The sequence below is a fragment of the Candoia aspera genome, chromosome 4, assembly GCF_035149785.1.
Source record: "Candoia aspera isolate rCanAsp1 chromosome 4, rCanAsp1.hap2, whole genome shotgun sequence".
NCBI classification, from domain to species: domain Eukaryota; kingdom Metazoa; phylum Chordata; class Lepidosauria; order Squamata; family Boidae; genus Candoia; species Candoia aspera.
Genome location: NC_086156.1, coordinates 45,683,506 through 45,700,036, shown reverse-complemented (window position 1 = coordinate 45,700,036; position 16,531 = coordinate 45,683,506). Strand labels below are relative to the sequence as shown.

At 39.4% G+C, this 16,531-nt stretch overlaps 2 protein-coding genes across 2 annotated transcripts in view; one reads left to right on the top strand and one right to left on the bottom strand.

The window, feature by feature from the left end:
• The window catches only part of ACAD11 (acyl-CoA dehydrogenase family member 11), a 35,471-nt gene extending 19,117 nt beyond the window's left edge, over positions 1 to 16,354 (top strand). The window contains exons 14-20 of the mRNA XM_063303992.1: positions 7,330 to 7,396; positions 7,665 to 7,750; positions 8,698 to 8,769; positions 11,115 to 11,269; positions 13,036 to 13,152; positions 14,001 to 14,110; positions 15,425 to 16,354. Of these exons, the coding sequence (XP_063160062.1) occupies positions 7,330 to 7,396; positions 7,665 to 7,750; positions 8,698 to 8,769; positions 11,115 to 11,269; positions 13,036 to 13,152; positions 14,001 to 14,110; positions 15,425 to 15,539 (722 nt within the window). The 3' untranslated portion in view covers positions 15,540 to 16,354. The remainder of the gene's footprint in view (positions 1 to 7,329; positions 7,397 to 7,664; positions 7,751 to 8,697; positions 8,770 to 11,114; positions 11,270 to 13,035; positions 13,153 to 14,000; positions 14,111 to 15,424) is intronic.
• On the bottom strand, positions 1,799 to 6,369 carry ACKR4 (atypical chemokine receptor 4). Its single transcript, XM_063303993.1, has 2 exons — positions 6,192 to 6,369; positions 1,799 to 3,337 (listed from the first exon to the last, which is right to left on the bottom strand). The coding sequence occupies exon 2, from the start codon at positions 3,327 to 3,329 to the stop codon at positions 2,262 to 2,264; it is 1,068 nt and encodes a 355-aa protein (XP_063160063.1). The 5' UTR covers positions 3,330 to 3,337; positions 6,192 to 6,369; the 3' UTR covers positions 1,799 to 2,261.
• Positions 16,355 to 16,531: the final 177 nt, after the last annotated feature.

The window sequence follows — 16,531 nt, the reverse complement described above, 5'->3', positions numbered from 1 at the left end:
TCTGACTTGTATTTGAACAGTTACATACTATACAGGTACACTGATGGAAGCAAAAGAAACGAACAACCCTTCAAGAACTGCCACTTTTCATTCAGCAGCTTTTTTTTTCAATCAACAGCCAATACTAGAACCATGTGGATATTTGAATTAAAAAGAAACTTGGCTGGGTGACCTTGGGCCAGTCACTCCCTCTCAGCCCAGCCCACCTCACAGGGTTGTTGTGGGGAAATAGGAGGAGGAAGGAGTACTAGGTGTGTCTGCCGCCTTGAGTTATTTATAAAAATAATAAACGCAGGATAGTAAATAAATAAAAAATAAAATAAAGAAAAAAAACAATTACATACTAAAGGTTAATTGTTCATTTCATCTATTGACTAAGTTACTCTTGGTCCCAGGATATGGGCTGAGCATGCAGTGGGGTTTAGGAATGAGCCTAACCTAACCTTAACCCCCGTAAGAACGTAAGAACAGCTCTGATGAATCAACATGATCCCCCATCATTCTATGTGGGTCCAGTTCCTCCATCCAGTTCACCCTTGGAGTTCTATAAATGGCAGCAAAGCATTTGTGCCTCAGGTGTCCCATACCTGTATGTGCAATAACACCTTTTTCTTACGAGTATGAAATTACAGACGTATTGAAAGCTGCTTTTGTAAATAATAATAAATATAATAACAACAATAGCAAAGCATTTAGTAGTATTTGGAGATTATTTGTATACTGTATTATTATGATGTGAAAGGTCCCCTGTGCAAGCACCGAGTCACGTCTGACCCTTTGGAGGGATGCCGCTTTCGTGATGTTTTCTTGGCAGACTATAGTGGGGTGTTTTGCCATTGCCTTCCTCAGTTGTCGCCTTCCCCAGCAAGCTGCGTGCTCATTTTGCCGACCTCGGAAGGATGGAAGGCTGAGTCGACCTGAGTCGGCTACCCGAGAGACAATCCAGCTTCCGCTGGGATAGAACTCTGGTTGTGGTGAGAGTTTCAGTTGCAATACTGCCACCTACCACTCTGCACACACGGGGCTCACTATACTGTGTTATTAGTATGGGAAATTTAAGAAATACTGTGTATTCCCATCATAATTTACCAGGTGGATATTAGAACATCATTCTCTGATTTTAACAAGTCATCACTGCTGTAGTCTTGTGAGAACAATCCACATTAAATTGAATGAAACTCCTGAATACATAGTATTGTATTGTTACTTGTAATAGCAATACTTCGGGTATCTTTATGTGGGAACTAAATTAAAAAGGTCTGGTCCACTTAATGATGGACCTATTTGTTCTTCATTAGGAATAGGATTGTCATGAGTACTGATGGCGAGCAGGAGGGGGCCTCTATCCAGGGGGGAAAATGCATGCGTAGTACTGAGGAATTAAGCAGCCATTCAAAGAGACACAGATCAGACCCGCCTTAACTTTTGGGGTTTATCTGTCTGGGTTTTTCCCACGCTTCTTCAGTTTGTTAGGATTCTGTCTTATGTAATAAACATAATAAACACTAGAGACCTACTCCTCGTCTCAGTGTGATTCCTGACTGTTAGGACAAGGATTGTTATTAGTATGACTTGACTTCCAGATAGTGCCATGTGATACAGTTAATATATTCTGAGGTTTCTTTAGTGTAGGATTGTTATTCTTTTAAAAATATCTCCAGAATCTCAATTCTATGTTTCTTTGATATATTTTCAAAAATTATGACAGGATATCTATAGTTTATATATTTATGTCTAGATATAGATATCATATAGATATGCAGTATACAACTATATATCTGTAGTGGAGTGGTGCACTTTTGCATCTATTTCATTACTTTAAAGGGTAGCGCTTTCCCAAAATAGCAAAGGCAAGTAACACCAAGCTGTTATTGGTGAAATGCCAAAAAAGTTAATTATCAAGGCTAGATCCCATAAGTTCTAAAAGAGACAATCTCAAGGAAATAGCATGTGATAATTGCAAGACTAGAAAAATATGGAGAGATAAAGTGAATGGGGTTAGTGTAAACTAAATTTAACTTCTTTCTTTTTCGGATCTCATTTCTGTAATTTCTTTGCCTTACTATTTCTTACTCCTTTGCATAACATGGCTTACCCTGAAAGGGAAAAGCATAATGGAGGCGTATGTATATATGTACGTATGATCAAGTAGCAATGATTTTGCTTAAACCTAGTAGTTTTAGTAATAAATGACATGACCTTTCTGAAATTTCAGATAGATGCTGAGCAGCTAACATGAAAAAAAATGTTCTCTTCCTTTTCTAAATTGTAAAGCTATTTGTTTGTTCTGCAGAATCTTCACAGTCCATTGGGATCTCTTCAGTTATCATGCTGTCTTGTCTTTTCCAGCACCCATAATGTTTTGCTATGTTGATGATATGCATTTTGAAAGAGGTTCCCATAAAAAAAAACAGGATAGGATTCAGGCAGCTGTGAAACAGTGCGAGAGTCTCACTTACTTGCAATGCAACATCAGTGATTTTTATTGTACCACAGTCCTGGATCAGATGGAAGATCACATGAATGGTTTTCCAAAGCTTCAAGATATTGTAAGGCAGCTGGGTGAGGATAAAGACAATGACAACTGCTGCAAGGACTTTCAGAGGCTGGGATTTTTTAGCTCTGGAGCTTTTGAGGAGAATTCTGGCTATAGCTGAGTAGCAGATAAGTATGATAAGGAGAGGCAAAACAAAACTCAGTGCTATTTCCAGGATGTCGATGATGATCTTAGCCATTTTTCCCCAGCTTGTAGGAAACATGGCAAGACATACATATCTGCCATGGAAAGTTATGACCATTCGAAAAGTCAATTCAGGAACGCAAAGAAAGAAGGCAACTATCCAGACAAAGGAACATAGCTTCCTTGTTGACCTTGTGATTGGATGACCTTGTGGTTGGATGATAGCATGGTATCTATCAATGCTGATGCAGGCCAGAAATTGCATGTTAGTGCTAAAGTTCATAGCATATATAGCTGCGGTGATTTTGCATAAGGGTATGCCAAACACCCATCCATGAACAGCATTTCCAGCCCAAAATGGAAGAGTAAATAACAATAATAAGTCAGCAATAGCCAAGTTAAGAATGTATATATCAGTCTTTGTCTTCCATTTTTTAAAATAGGCATAGATTGCTACCACTAGGAAATTTCCAGCAACTCCAGCAAGGAAAACAATAGAGTAAAATGCTGGTAGGAATGACTGGCTGAAAGATCTCACTTCTTCTTTGACACAAATCATGTCATGTACAGCATAGTCCAAAGTAACATTCAGCTTATCATAGTCATAGTAGTCATAGTAGTCATCTGAAATGTTTATATGATACTTCATGGAGGAATCTGCCAAAGGATAAAAGATGCTGTTGTTATTTATGTTTGAAAAAAAAATACTGCTGTAGTTTCCAGTACAGAATAAATATTTAAATTACGGTCTCTGTATTACAAACATTTAGACAATGGAACTTAAATTCATGATGAGTTAAACATCATATTGTCAGAAACACATGGGTAGTACTGGAAGTAGCAATGTAATGCAGGGCTCTAGAGAGAGAGGAAGTGGGTCCCCACCAAAAAAAGGCCTTCCCTATTAATTGTTTGTGTAAAAAGAAAATGGAATTCCTAACTCAGCCTCAGCAAAATTAAAAGAAATGGAACTAGTCTATAGTCCATTTGTTGACACTGATTTTAAGGACCAAATCTTGAAAATGAGCTTTAACCCAAGTTAAATTCTTATGTACCTTGTGCAAACTCTTATGCACATGCCATTGGTCACAACACTGGCCTTTCCATATTCAGCAGAGTCCTGTTCATTCATAGATCTGGGCAGGGGCATCCTTGTGTATTAGTGTGTGTATAGCCGTGTGTGTGTGTGTGTGTAAAAACGGTCAGGATGGGGGCTGAGATGATGTCACAGCTGCTATTCTGATTGTTTGATCCCCTCTGCAGATGCCCCTGGATCTGAGGCGATGGTAGGGTCCTAGCATTACATCTGTGAGAATGAAACGTGTGATTTATTTATTTATAAAATTTATACAATGCCTTGGTCCAACTGGACTCTGGGTGGTTTAATTACATATATAATAAAATACAACAACAGCAACAACAAAAATAATAATATAATAATATAAAATATAAATTTGTATAACTTTAATAAAAACTAAAGTTTATATTGATGATTCCGGAATCAAATCTGAAAGGCCTTTTGGGAGAAGCCAGTCTTTATGGCTTTCCAGAAGGCCATAAGAGTGAGGGCCATCCCCACCTCAGATGAGAAGCTATTCTATGGGAGGGAAGCCCCTACAGAGAACTCCTACCTGCAGGTCCCTTCCTGTTGCTCTTCCTGGTAAGTGGGAACCCTGAGCAAGCATTCTCTGACTGCCCAAAATGAGTGGGCAGATCTGATCAGGGAAAGGCAGTATGTTTTCCAAGCCGTTCAAGGCTTTAAGGGTAGCAATCAGTATGTTGCATTGCCATCAGCAACATACTGGTGGCCAATGCAGCTTTTGCAGCAATACAGTAATATGGCAGATACTATTAGGACTGAGCAATAAGCAGGCGGGCCACTGCATTTTCAACCAACTAAATTTTCTGGGTGGCCTTCAAGGGTGGCTCCATATAGAGAGAATTACACTAATCTGAACAAGAGATTACAAGAGCTTGAGTGACTGTCTTCAAGTGTATCTAGTTCCATGTGAGGTTACAACTGTCACACCAGCCCAAGCTCAGCAAAGGTCCTGCTGGCCACGGCTTCCACCATCTCCTCTAGCTGGAGCTGTGACTCCAGGAGTACCCACAGATTGTGAGCCTGCTCTCTCTGGGGGGAGCACAGTCCCTCTGAGAGTTAAATTGTATGGTTGTGGAATCTAAATGAAAAGCTACCTTGTTTGGGTTGAGTGTAAGTCTGTTTCTTCCCTTCCAGACTCAAATGGCCCAGTTGCTTTTTCTGTACTTTCTCATCTCATTCCCACAACCAATTATGTCACCTTATAGGATATATTTTTCCCCTGGATCATATTTATTCACTGGACCATCACATGGATCTTCAATTTTCTTTCAGTTAACTACCTTTCACTGGAGCATAATGTGCAGTTATCATCAATAGAGGAATTCCAACTTTCATGCTCACCAACACAAGACACCAATTTATATCTTCTGACTTAAATTTTAGTGTTTTCAATGGAAGTGAACATAAAGGTTTAATTATGAATTTACTCCAGACGATGACCACTTTCATTCGTATCAATTATATCCTTCCCCCTTTTCTTAGTTTAAGAAACATATTTTTCTTTCTTTCATTTCATTACTAAGGCGCTGTTGCCTGCATCCCACCATCTAGGACAGTGTTTCTCAACCTTGGGAGCTTTAAGATGTGTGGATTTCAACTCCTAGAATTCTAGGAGTTGAAGTCCACACATCTTAAAAGTTCTCAAGGCTGAGAAACACTGATCTAGGAGGAACATGTAGTATATTGATTCACACTCAGGAAATACAGTCCTATATCTAGGAATAAGTCTCATTCACCTCTTGTGCCCTGTGCATTCAACTTGGGTTAAAGCTCATTTTCAAGATTTGGTCCTTAAAATCAGGTCAACAAATTGACTATACACTAGTTCCATTTCTTTTAATTTTGCTGAGGCTGAATTAGGAATTCCATTTTCTTTTTACACAAACAACTAATAGTTTTCTTTCATTCATTTAAAAAATGTCCAAATACTTTCAAAAAACAAAGGCCCAGACCCAAAGGTTTGTGTCAGATCTAGAATGGGAATTTTCTGCAGAATTTATAGTCACTATTAAAGCTTGTTTTCAAGCTTCCACAGCGCTCTATGTCATCTGGCTTCCAGATACTCTGGAAGAGGTTGCCTAATTTTAGTTTTAATATGACACTATGAAATATGTGACTGGAAAATAGAAATCCTATCTGGATTTAGTGCTAATTCAAAGGAATGAAATCATATTTGGATTTTATTCTGATCCCACCAATAACATTTTTGCAACCCCGGGATGCTTCCTGATCCAGAAAATTGTCTGATTGGACATAAGAAATCTTTCTGTCTGTCCACATATATCTTCTCATTGTTAAGGTGGGCAGTTTGCTAATTGTTGCCAAAATGACCGGCAGTAATGTTTCTCTTTCTTCCAAGTATTTGTAATCTTAGTCAGTTAGAAATTACATATCAGTTTAATAACTAACCTGTTTCTTGTAGCAGCAGGAGCTGAAGTTTTGATTCCTGCCTCTGGAATGTTGTTTTTTGTTCTCTGATTTAGGATTTTGTTTTCCTTCCAACACCACGCCTCTTAATTCCAGTGCACAAATGTCTTTGCACTCTTCATTTTCAGTAATAGTTGTGCTGTCCTGGAAATCAGCTGCTGCATCTGAGCCAAGAGGAAGTTCAGAGTTGGTTTAAAATAGGCAGGCAGATACTTCTTTGGAAAAAGAAGAGGTTGGCAAACGGCTGATCTAATTTTGGACTGTAGGGATGGGATGGGCAACTTTTACCTGTGGGCTGCATTTCACAGGAATAATGTGCTGTGGGTCTTGTTCCAATGGCTGATGGGACTGAAGCATTGATGAATGGAGTCAAATGAAGGTCATCCCATTTTTTCTGACCCCTTTCCCCTTCTCTTTCTAGCTTTCCTTCTCTTTCTTTCTTCTTGTCTAGGCAGCAGTCTACAAGGAACGGATGAATAGCTCTTACTACTGGTTTGAACCTATCACTTTCTGAAGTTAGATATGAGTCTGTATAGAGTTAAGCCTGAAGCCAGATGCAGATATAGGGCCACAGCTACTCAGCCTTGCTATAGGATGAGCACTTAGTTTTGAACACAGGTGCTTGATTCATATACTCCCACACCCAACTTGATTAATTGCAAGTTTATGCACAAAAAAGCTAACCCATGTCTGAATGAACACAGTAAATTATTACTCAAATTTGTGTTTTTAGGATATATTTTGCTCCATGCATACGAATGGCACAGTGCCAAAAAATTAGAAAAGCTAGTAACATTGGCCTGTTTGTGGATCAGTGCTGGTCAGCTAAATCTTCTGGATTTCTGCCTTAATGCAAAACACTATCTTATACCAGCATAAAGCTGCTTGTACATCTGGCTAGTGTTATTTGTCCTGTTTGGTATTGGTTCTCCAGGCTTTCACACAAAGAATGTTCTCTTTACCTGCTGCTTTTTAATCAAACTTACATATTTACTAGAAAGCAAGATCTATTGATGAATGTCACTGTATTTTCACTGTATTTCAAGTTATAAATATTGTAGATTCTTAACCCAATGATAAAGCTTTCCACTGAGAAATCCTTTTTCTGTTCACTTTTCAGGAGCTGGAAATCCCAACTGCAAATTTGCTATTGTAATGGGCAAAGATAAAAATACTTCTGCATCCAGGTAAGATGAAATGGTCAATTTGTATTTTGGATGCAAAGTGTATGGAACAAGAAAGAACACTCATTCTGGTATAACACTCTGTAGAGCAATTTTCTACAGCACTCATACCCTGCCACTAAGAGACTGCCAGTAACTTCTAGGTTTCTCCTCCAAGAACAACTATCTATGGATGAAGGAAAAGTGATAATAAATGTTAAGAAATCACTGTTGATCCAGAGTGTCTTACTATGTCATATTCAACATCACTCATCACTTCTGTTTCAATTAGATATAAACAGCATAGTATGATCATTGTGCCAATGGACACACCTGGAGTGAAACTTATAAGGCCTCTTTCAGTCTTCGGGTATTTTGGTAAGTGGAGTTGTCTTGTCAGTCACTTATAATTTGAGGGCTTAAAGTTGGGTCTGATTGTTTGTCTGATGTCTGAGTTGTAGGAGGGGAGAGAGGGCTGCGGGGGATGAAAAGGAAGTTGGGCCTGAGCACGTGGAGAACCCCCCCACACACACAATCCCATCTACAGCTACCAAAATCAACAAAGCAAGGACTTTGGGGGATAAAAGGGGTCCCAAAGCCCACCCACTCCTTGAGTCATCTTTGGACCCAGACTTGGCGGCTTCCATCCCTCTAGTGCCTGGCAGCATAGTTGAGAAGGACGTGGGTAAGTGTGGATGAGCGTGTGTGTGTGTGTGAGAAGGAGCAGTGTATCTTGCAACCAGTAAAATTTTGCTGTTACTTTAAATTCACTGGGTCTCCGTGTACGTATTTCAAAGAACCTGTTGTACCTCAGTGTTCAGTTGAAAGTTATTTGTGTGTGCCCCTAATTATTTCCTGGCTGTTGACCAGGGTGTGTGTCTTGTCTGCTCAAGCCTCCCCTATCTGGAAAACCCAGGTAAAAAGCAAAGGGGGCTGAGAAGATCTGCATGCCTCAACAGGCTGTGAGTCTGTGAGTGACTGACCATAAGCCGAACCTGGGAGCTTGTGTATGTGTAACAGCAGCCATGATGGTGTAAACAAATTGCCTTTTTATATGCACTGCATACCCTGTAGACACCCAGCTAGGTAGGTAGGTAGACCTTACTGTATAGAAGAAGGATCACAAACCTCCAAAGAGACTGAGCTGGGCAGAAGTACTACCACTCCTACAATGTTGCTTGCATTTGATGGGCTGTTTGCTGTACTGTGCAGCCACTCCAAAGAGAGATTGAGTTACTGTTGTCTTAGACCTTTTTTCCTTTTTCTAAATCCCACTGCTGACAGTCTTTCCCCATTGATACTTAACTGCCTTCATGCTTTTATAGATTATTTTCATGGTGGACATTTTGAAATACATTTTAATGATGTTCGAGTCCCTGTCTCCCATTTGATACTGGGTGAGTCTTGATTTTTCTCCTCTTCTGACACTTGCTGGATTGTCAGAATCATTCATTCTTATGTATGTATGTATGTAGTTATTTATTTAAAGCATTTTTCTCTTAGTATTATTTTTTCCTGCTTGGGGTAACTTGTATGTCAAGGCAATGAGATATAGATTCATTCATTTGATACTGTTGCCATTCTTCACCCCTTTTCTTATAATAATCTCATTTCTGATGAATCAACATAGCCTCAGTTGCTTTCCATGTCAGAGAATGCTGCAATGACAGCTAGATTCTAAAGACTCAGCTTTTGGCATATAGTGATGATTGATACTGTGTCATACATTGTTTCTTTGACAAAACAGCCTGGGAGTCTTCCGTTGGGACTATACTAGTGTATAAGAAATAGGTACAGTAGACTTTCAGTTAACTGGAACTTAAGCAACTGGCACTCACAAGCAACTGGCAGAAAAATCGAACCGGCACCCTCAAGCAGCCAGAAAAAAAACAAAAACAAACCAGCACTCTCAAGCAACCAGCAAAAAAATCTGTATCTCTCTGCTGCCGTCTAGTGGGTATTAGGGTTTAATAGGGGCTCTCAAGCAGCCAGAAACTACATTTATCTGGCATCCACCAATCCCTGTGGGTGCCTGTTAACTGAGAGTCTGCTGTATCTAGCATATCTTATATGTGCCTACTCAAGAGTAAGCTCATTGAATTCAGTTGGCCTTCTAGATAAGTTCAGGAGTTCCACAGAATTCAGTCAGAGATAGTTCATTGCATAGGATGGTCTGATAAATGTTTAATTCTTTGACAAGTGGACAGAAGTCTCTAAATTCCAAGTGCAATTCAAGGTGCTGATTGTCACTTACAAAGTCCTAAATGGCTTGGGCCCAAGTGTCTTTTGGACTGGCTACTCCCACCGGATTCTGCCTATCCAAAAGAATCAAGAAGAGTGGTTTCTCTTTGGTCAATTTTTTGAGATGATGCCTTCCTTGGGAACCCAGAGATGAGCTTTCTCAGTGGTGGGCCTCCTTTGGAATACTATCCTGCCTCAGAATAGACAAGCTCCTTCCCTCTTAGGGCCTGGCTATTCCAAAGAGCTTGGGGTGGGGAATAGTTGTGAAGCTGTATCAAGTATATCTTGATGTTCATTTATTCCTTTGGTGCAATTTGTTGTTTTGCCTTGTTATTTCTTTGATATTTTGATGTACTGTTTTTAATCCTCTTATTGGAGAGAGTTTTGTAAGCTGGCTCTGTATCTCCTTGGGTCAGAGGGGCCTATAAGCTCTAGCAAATAAACAAACTTCATTTTGTTCAGGGTTCCTTCCAATAAAACCCTTTGACAATTGTAGATGATAACATGTGATAATTAAAATTAAAGCTTAACATCTGATGCATTTTTAAATAATCAAATTCTTTGAGCAGAAGACTTGTTTCTAGTCTCTTTTTGAAAATTAGCACATATGTAGTATGATCAAATTGTCCAGAGATATTTGTTGATTGGTGTGACTTTATGGAAGTTGAATGTTAAAGAGCATTAAATGGAATGGAATTGTCCAGTGTTCCTTTTTTCAGTTACTCTGGAATAAAAAACCATTTACTCATCCACTTCAGTGGGAAGGGATTTGTTTGCATATAGAAGGTCTCAAGTTCAACTCCTATAGTCTTCATCTGAAACAGGAGTGAACAACTTTCACCTTAAGGCACTATCACTTTTAATGAAAGACAGGCAACATTTTTTTGGCCAGGGATCTGGCTTAAAAGAAAAAAAAAAGGGCCCAGAATAATAAAGGGGTTATGGTAATATACTACTGTAATATGGTAATGTAACCAGAAGAGTTAGGGTCAAATATTTAGGCCACGAGGGTAGGTAGGTCAGGTAGGTATACTCAAAATAGGTGTATTATGGGGCTTACTCCATAAAAAAATGCCATAAAAGTTTGGCAATTTTGTGATGTGCTTTTGAGGTCTTGGGGGGCTGCAAAGATCAGGTTGAGCACTGCCCACTCCTTGCCTAATCTTCTGTGGTCCTCAGTCCCTTTAAACCTCTTCTGCAAGAGATCAGTTCAGACTTCTGGTAAGAGTTAGCAGTCCCCTCCCTGCAGTACCTGTATGTGAGAGAAGGGGCATCTTCCTGCCATTTATTTTATGGTGATTACAGATTACAACCTTTGCTCAAAAAGAGATTGCCAGCCCACCACTAAAAGGACTAGAGAGCAAGTGGTGGGAAATACTTTCTATCTGAGACCCTAGAAAGCTGCCGCCAGTCAGAACAGTTTGTATTCCAAGGTAGCAAATAATTATTTATTTCTCCCAAAAGGGAAAGAAGAACTTGCCTTTCTCTCTTTGTGATACAGGAGACGGAAGAGGGTTTGAAATAGCTCAAGGACGACTTGGGCCGGGCCGTATTCACCACTGTATGAGATCAATAGGAGCAGCTGAAACTGCTCTCCGGATCCTGTGTGAGCGGTCAGCCCAGAGAGTCACATTTGGGAAGAAGCTCTATCATCATGTGAGTTCACAGCCTAGTTATGTAGTCTTGTGTACAGAAACTCTTTTTGCAACTTGAAGATGCACATGAGCTGATAATGAGAGGTAGAGGGTAGCAGGAATGATAGTTTGTCTTAGTGATCTTTTAAGAAATGGAAATTAAATGTTTCTGTATGTGTGTGTGTGTGTGTGTATCTCCATCATTCAGAACATTGAATATATATATCCAGAGAGACAAGCATGTACTGGCCAATCAACCAGTCATCGTGGTAGTAGACAAGGATCAGAAGACAGCGGTGGTGATAGAGGTAGCAGTGCCAAGTGACAGCAACATCAGGAAGAAGGGGTATGAGAAGCTGGAAAAGTACCAGGGCCTGAAGGAGGAATAGAGAGGATGTGGAAAGTGAAGGCCAAAGTGGTGGTAGGGGCACTTGGGGCTGTGACTCCTAAGCTGGGAGAGTGGCTCCCACAGATCCCAGGAGCAACATCATTGCTCTCTGTCCAGAAGAGTCCAGTGCTAGGAACAGCTAAGATACTGTGCAGAACCCTCAAACTCCCAGGCCTCTGGTAGAGAACCTGAGGTTGAGGAAGACACACAACACCCATAGGGGTGAGAAGGAAATTTTTTATATAATATCTTCGATGAGCTGTTGTTGCAGTTATAGGAAACAGTGAGATCAGTATGTTAATCACTTACAATAAAGCTGCCATTCTGTTTGGTAGGTAGTGGTATCAAGCATGGATTAATGTCTCCTGATCAGGATGGCAAAATTGTGTGACGAAAAGTTCTGTACTAATATAGTGCGTTTACCTATGTTTGGATGCCCCCTTGCACCAAATTGAGAAAGACTCTGCAGCACCAGACCAGTTCTAACATGATGGCTTAGCTTTGCTCATGACATTAATCATAGAACTAATTACAATTGTTGAGATTTCCATTACCAGCATTGTATCAGTAGTGTGTTAATTACCAGGAGCAGTAAGACTGCTTACATATTATTTCCAGAAAAATAATTTTCTCTAAGAAAATAAGCAGGCCAGCCTTTTTTAAAAGGAAAGCTGTAGAAGGCAGTTCCTTTGAATGTTGTCTCAGAGCAGTCATGTCAGAGTTTCCAAGGAGAGAGCTCCGTATCCAATCTTGGCATCTCTGCAATGGATGTGGAGGTTGTGGTCCTCCCAGCAAGCGCAGGCAAAATGGCTAGTGATGTGGGATGCTGAGAGATACAGTTCAGTGAAATTGGCAGAGCCTCATGTATTCCATAAATAAAGGAGTATTTAGCTCCTTTGAGCTAAAAGGATCAGAGGAGTAGATGATAGAAAAGATCTTAGTCTGAAAACTAGAGAGTCACAGCCATCAGAGGAGGCCAACTGGGATCAGAGTCCAGGGGTCTGTCCTGTATAATCAGCTTTCTCTATTCTAACGTACGTTGTTACCATGAAAGTATTGACAAGCTTGTGTTAAGTAGAGTTTATTGTTAAAAAGTGAGAATGAAACTTTTTAAAATAGTAACCTACAGTTTCTGCTACCAGTCTTCAAAGTCAAAGGTGTTAATTTTCTATGTGCTAATTGAATGTTCACAGACCTGATCTGTCACAGCGTTTTACAAATTGGTGGATTCTGCTATTTGCTTAGATCTGTCATTTTGGAAAGAACTGACTTTCAAGGAGAGCTGTATAAAAGCTGGAGCGAGTTTGTTTTGGTTACTTGAGCACTGTGTATAGTTTTGTTTTGTTTTTTAGACTGTATGTATTCTTTTCCAATTTGCTTTTTGCCTTATTTTCCTACAGGAAGTTGTAGCTCACTGGATTGCTGAATGCCGCATTGCTATTGAACAGGCAAGGCTGCTTACACTGAAAGCAGCCAGCAAAATAGATGCCATGAGCAACAAAGCAGCCAGGAAAGAGGTAACAGGGCTGAAATTGTGTCGGGGGAGCGGGGGCAGACTGTCAGAAATTGTATGAAACTAATGGAACTGTTTTTGCTGACAAAACAAAACAAAACAAAACAAAACAAAACCCTGGCTTTCATAAGCATTTGCATATATTTGAGAAGTTTAATAGACTAGATGTAATTTGTTGTACTTATGGTTGATTAATTTAAATCAATGGGCTTAAGTTTGTCAATGATGTGAGCTGATGTCAACAGGTCTACTATTCTAAACAGTTGATACTTGAATACATGGTAGATCATTATGGACCTCTCAAAGCAATAGGCTTTCAGTTCTGAAAATAATTATACTGTATACCTTTTATTGGTTAACTTGGTTAGATTTTATTGTCTATATCCCCATTAAATTTTATTATGGAATCCATGTGATCCCCTCCCCCCCCTGAAAAAAAAAACTGAAGGGAAGGTGAGGCTGAGATACAAATAGTGTCCAAAGCTTCATAGTACTTTGTGGCTAAATGAAGTATGAATCTGTCTTGTCTGGACCAAGTTTGATAGATTATCCTATAGAGTGATTGCTGTGGCTGTCCTCTACCATGTGCCTATTTATTTATGTGTTGATTTAAGAAAGCAATGTTGAGTCAGGTTAGTAGAAATATTAGCAGAAGTCCCAAGATAGGAATGATACCTATATTAACAGAATATTCCATTTGTCATTTCCCACCCAGAATCCTTCAGGATTAGGAACAGTTACAAATCGAAATCTAGGATGCTTTTCACCTCCTCAGATTCAAAATCCTGCTTGTCATGAAAGACTTCTTTTTATTCCTGCACAAGTCTAAAAAATTCCAACTCATTTTCACAGATCGCTATGATCAAAGTGGTGGCACCCCGAGCGGTCCTTAAAGTGATTGACTGTGCTATTCAAATTTGTGGTGCTGCTGGATTCTCAGAAGACCTCCCGTTGGCTCAAATGTAAGTGGAAAATATTAGTACCAACTCATAGTCAAGTCAGAACCCTCCCGACAGCCATATATAATGGCTACTAAATTCCTAAACCTTCTATTTTTGCTGTTTGCAAAACAGGAGTGTTGCCAAGCTGTTGGTAGACCATATTTGATGGGAAAATTGTAAACATTTATTCTCTGACTTTCAGCATTATTGGAACTGTTCCAGAACTGCCAGACTAGCCTTCTGCACCCTTTGTAATATTAATTCTTCCTTTGGGTGATGGGAGCAATGTCTTGCTTAAATATGAATGATACCCTCAATGCTGTCCCAGAATATTGTGGGAAACTAAAAAGTCTGATGTGTGATTTTAATGCCCCACATTACTCCAAGACCTTTATGCTTCATCAACCCATCGTCATCACTGTCCAGTTAAACCAGGGTTAGAAAGAGTAAATAACCCTGGGTTAAATTAACTTCCCCTAATCAGGTCTCCCCTAGAGTAGCCCTACAAAACCTACTGTACCTTCTCATCACTGTCTTACCTTTTTCCTTCTCTTTTCATCTCCCTGCGGCTGCACTGGAGAGCAGTGGGGCAAGCAATCACCTCCTCTAACTCTATCAGACTATTGTGATTTTTTCCCCCCCTAAAGCATGTTTAGATTGCAAGAACTGATAGCTTTTCAGCAACCTTTGAAGTGGTTGGGTTTTTTCAAAGCTGGCCTTTTCCAAGATTTGCCCAACTCATGGGCTGAGTGTTTAGCTAGTTAGCGGTTGTGCAGACAGAGCCAGGAAGACGTTAAATCCAACAGCCTAATCATTTTGTGGTTTGGGTCAATGCCTGAAACCCACCAAGACCCATGAGCCCTGCAGCTCCAGCATTGGCCTGGACCATAATTATTGAAAACATTTTGATCTGGGGATAGTTTCTGCATATTGCCAACTTACCTTTATTGCACCTTAAGCTAAATTAAATTTCAATTCACAATTTAAGGATGCTAATTCTAAGGTACAGTAACTGCATGTAGTCATGCGTGTTAATAGTCCTTAAATTTCTAGTTCAAAATATTGTCTCTGCTGAAACTCCAGTCACCACACATAGTAATTTGTTTTGGCCAACAATGTAGTGTGATCCTGCCAAATGCACACTCTTTTGTCAAAGCCTCATTAACCACACTGTTGAAAACTGTGGGACTTAACTAAATTCTGGATATTCTTGCCTATATTATGTAAAGCAGTAGTAGTATGTTCCAATACCATGGTTGCAAACAGTGTTAAAGCAGCAGCTACCCAGCCTCTGTTCTGCATTATTGAAATGGCACAATCTTAATATTTGCACAGGTTTGCCTATGTTCGGACTTTACGAGTGGCAGATGGGCCTGACGAAGTTCATCTCTCAGCCATTGCAAAATTAGAACTGCTTGACCAAGCCAGGCAACTGAATGCAAACCTGTAACAGCTATTTTCTGTTTTGTGACAGCATCAGAAATCAGAACCTTCCTTCACCCAGCTTTTTCCTTAAAATTAAACATGAAGGTTAAAGAGGACTATATCAAAAAGCTAACGAAAACCGTGACTGAATTTTAGTACTGTTTTTGTTTCTGCAGAAAAGCTGAGTCATTTAATCACAAGACTAGCCTAAAGCACATGTGTTGCCAAACCATCCCAATAGACTTCATCATCCCTGCTGTTTGCTGTTGGGGGAATGATGAAAATGAAAGCATACGATATTAAGATTTCCATTCATTTTATCTTGGGTGAAGTTTTTTTTCTTTTTCTTTTTTTTTGGGAAGCTCTGGTAAATCTAAACAGAACCTTTGGGAATGGGCAACAGACAAATAAACATATTCAACTTGTTTTGTAATGTGCTTTGAGCAATAAAAAGATTTTAATTACTGAGTTGATTGATTTTAAATTTATCAGATGAATAGTTCAGTCAACAAGAACATTCCTCAGCAAAGATTCTGTAATTCTGAGAAAGCTTGGATGTTTTGACTTCAGGTGTTGGTGCTAACAACTATTTAACTCAGGTACAACTGAACAGCTGCTACAGTGATTAATTTATGACTGTAAATTAAATGGCAAAGTAATTTATCACTGATTAAATTAAATGGCAAAGTACAGTAATAGCATTTTGCATTTATGGCATGTTCTTTAAAAAAAACTTCTGCTGGAGTTTTTTATTTTATGCTCCATTTTCTTCTAGCTGACTTGACCCTCCCTAACCTGCCAGTTAAAGAACAAAATATTATAAAGTTATTTCTGAAATCACTCAATTAAAGTTATTTCCCTGACTTGTCTGATTTTCTCCTATGGCATTAGAAGAATTTTATGTGGGTATCCTGAGCCCTGTCCTTAGGGAGTGGGAAGTTCAGCTAGTTTTATAGTAGCAGTTACTGTATTACTTAAGATAATGTGAAAGAAGTAATTAGCATTTCCAATCCTTTT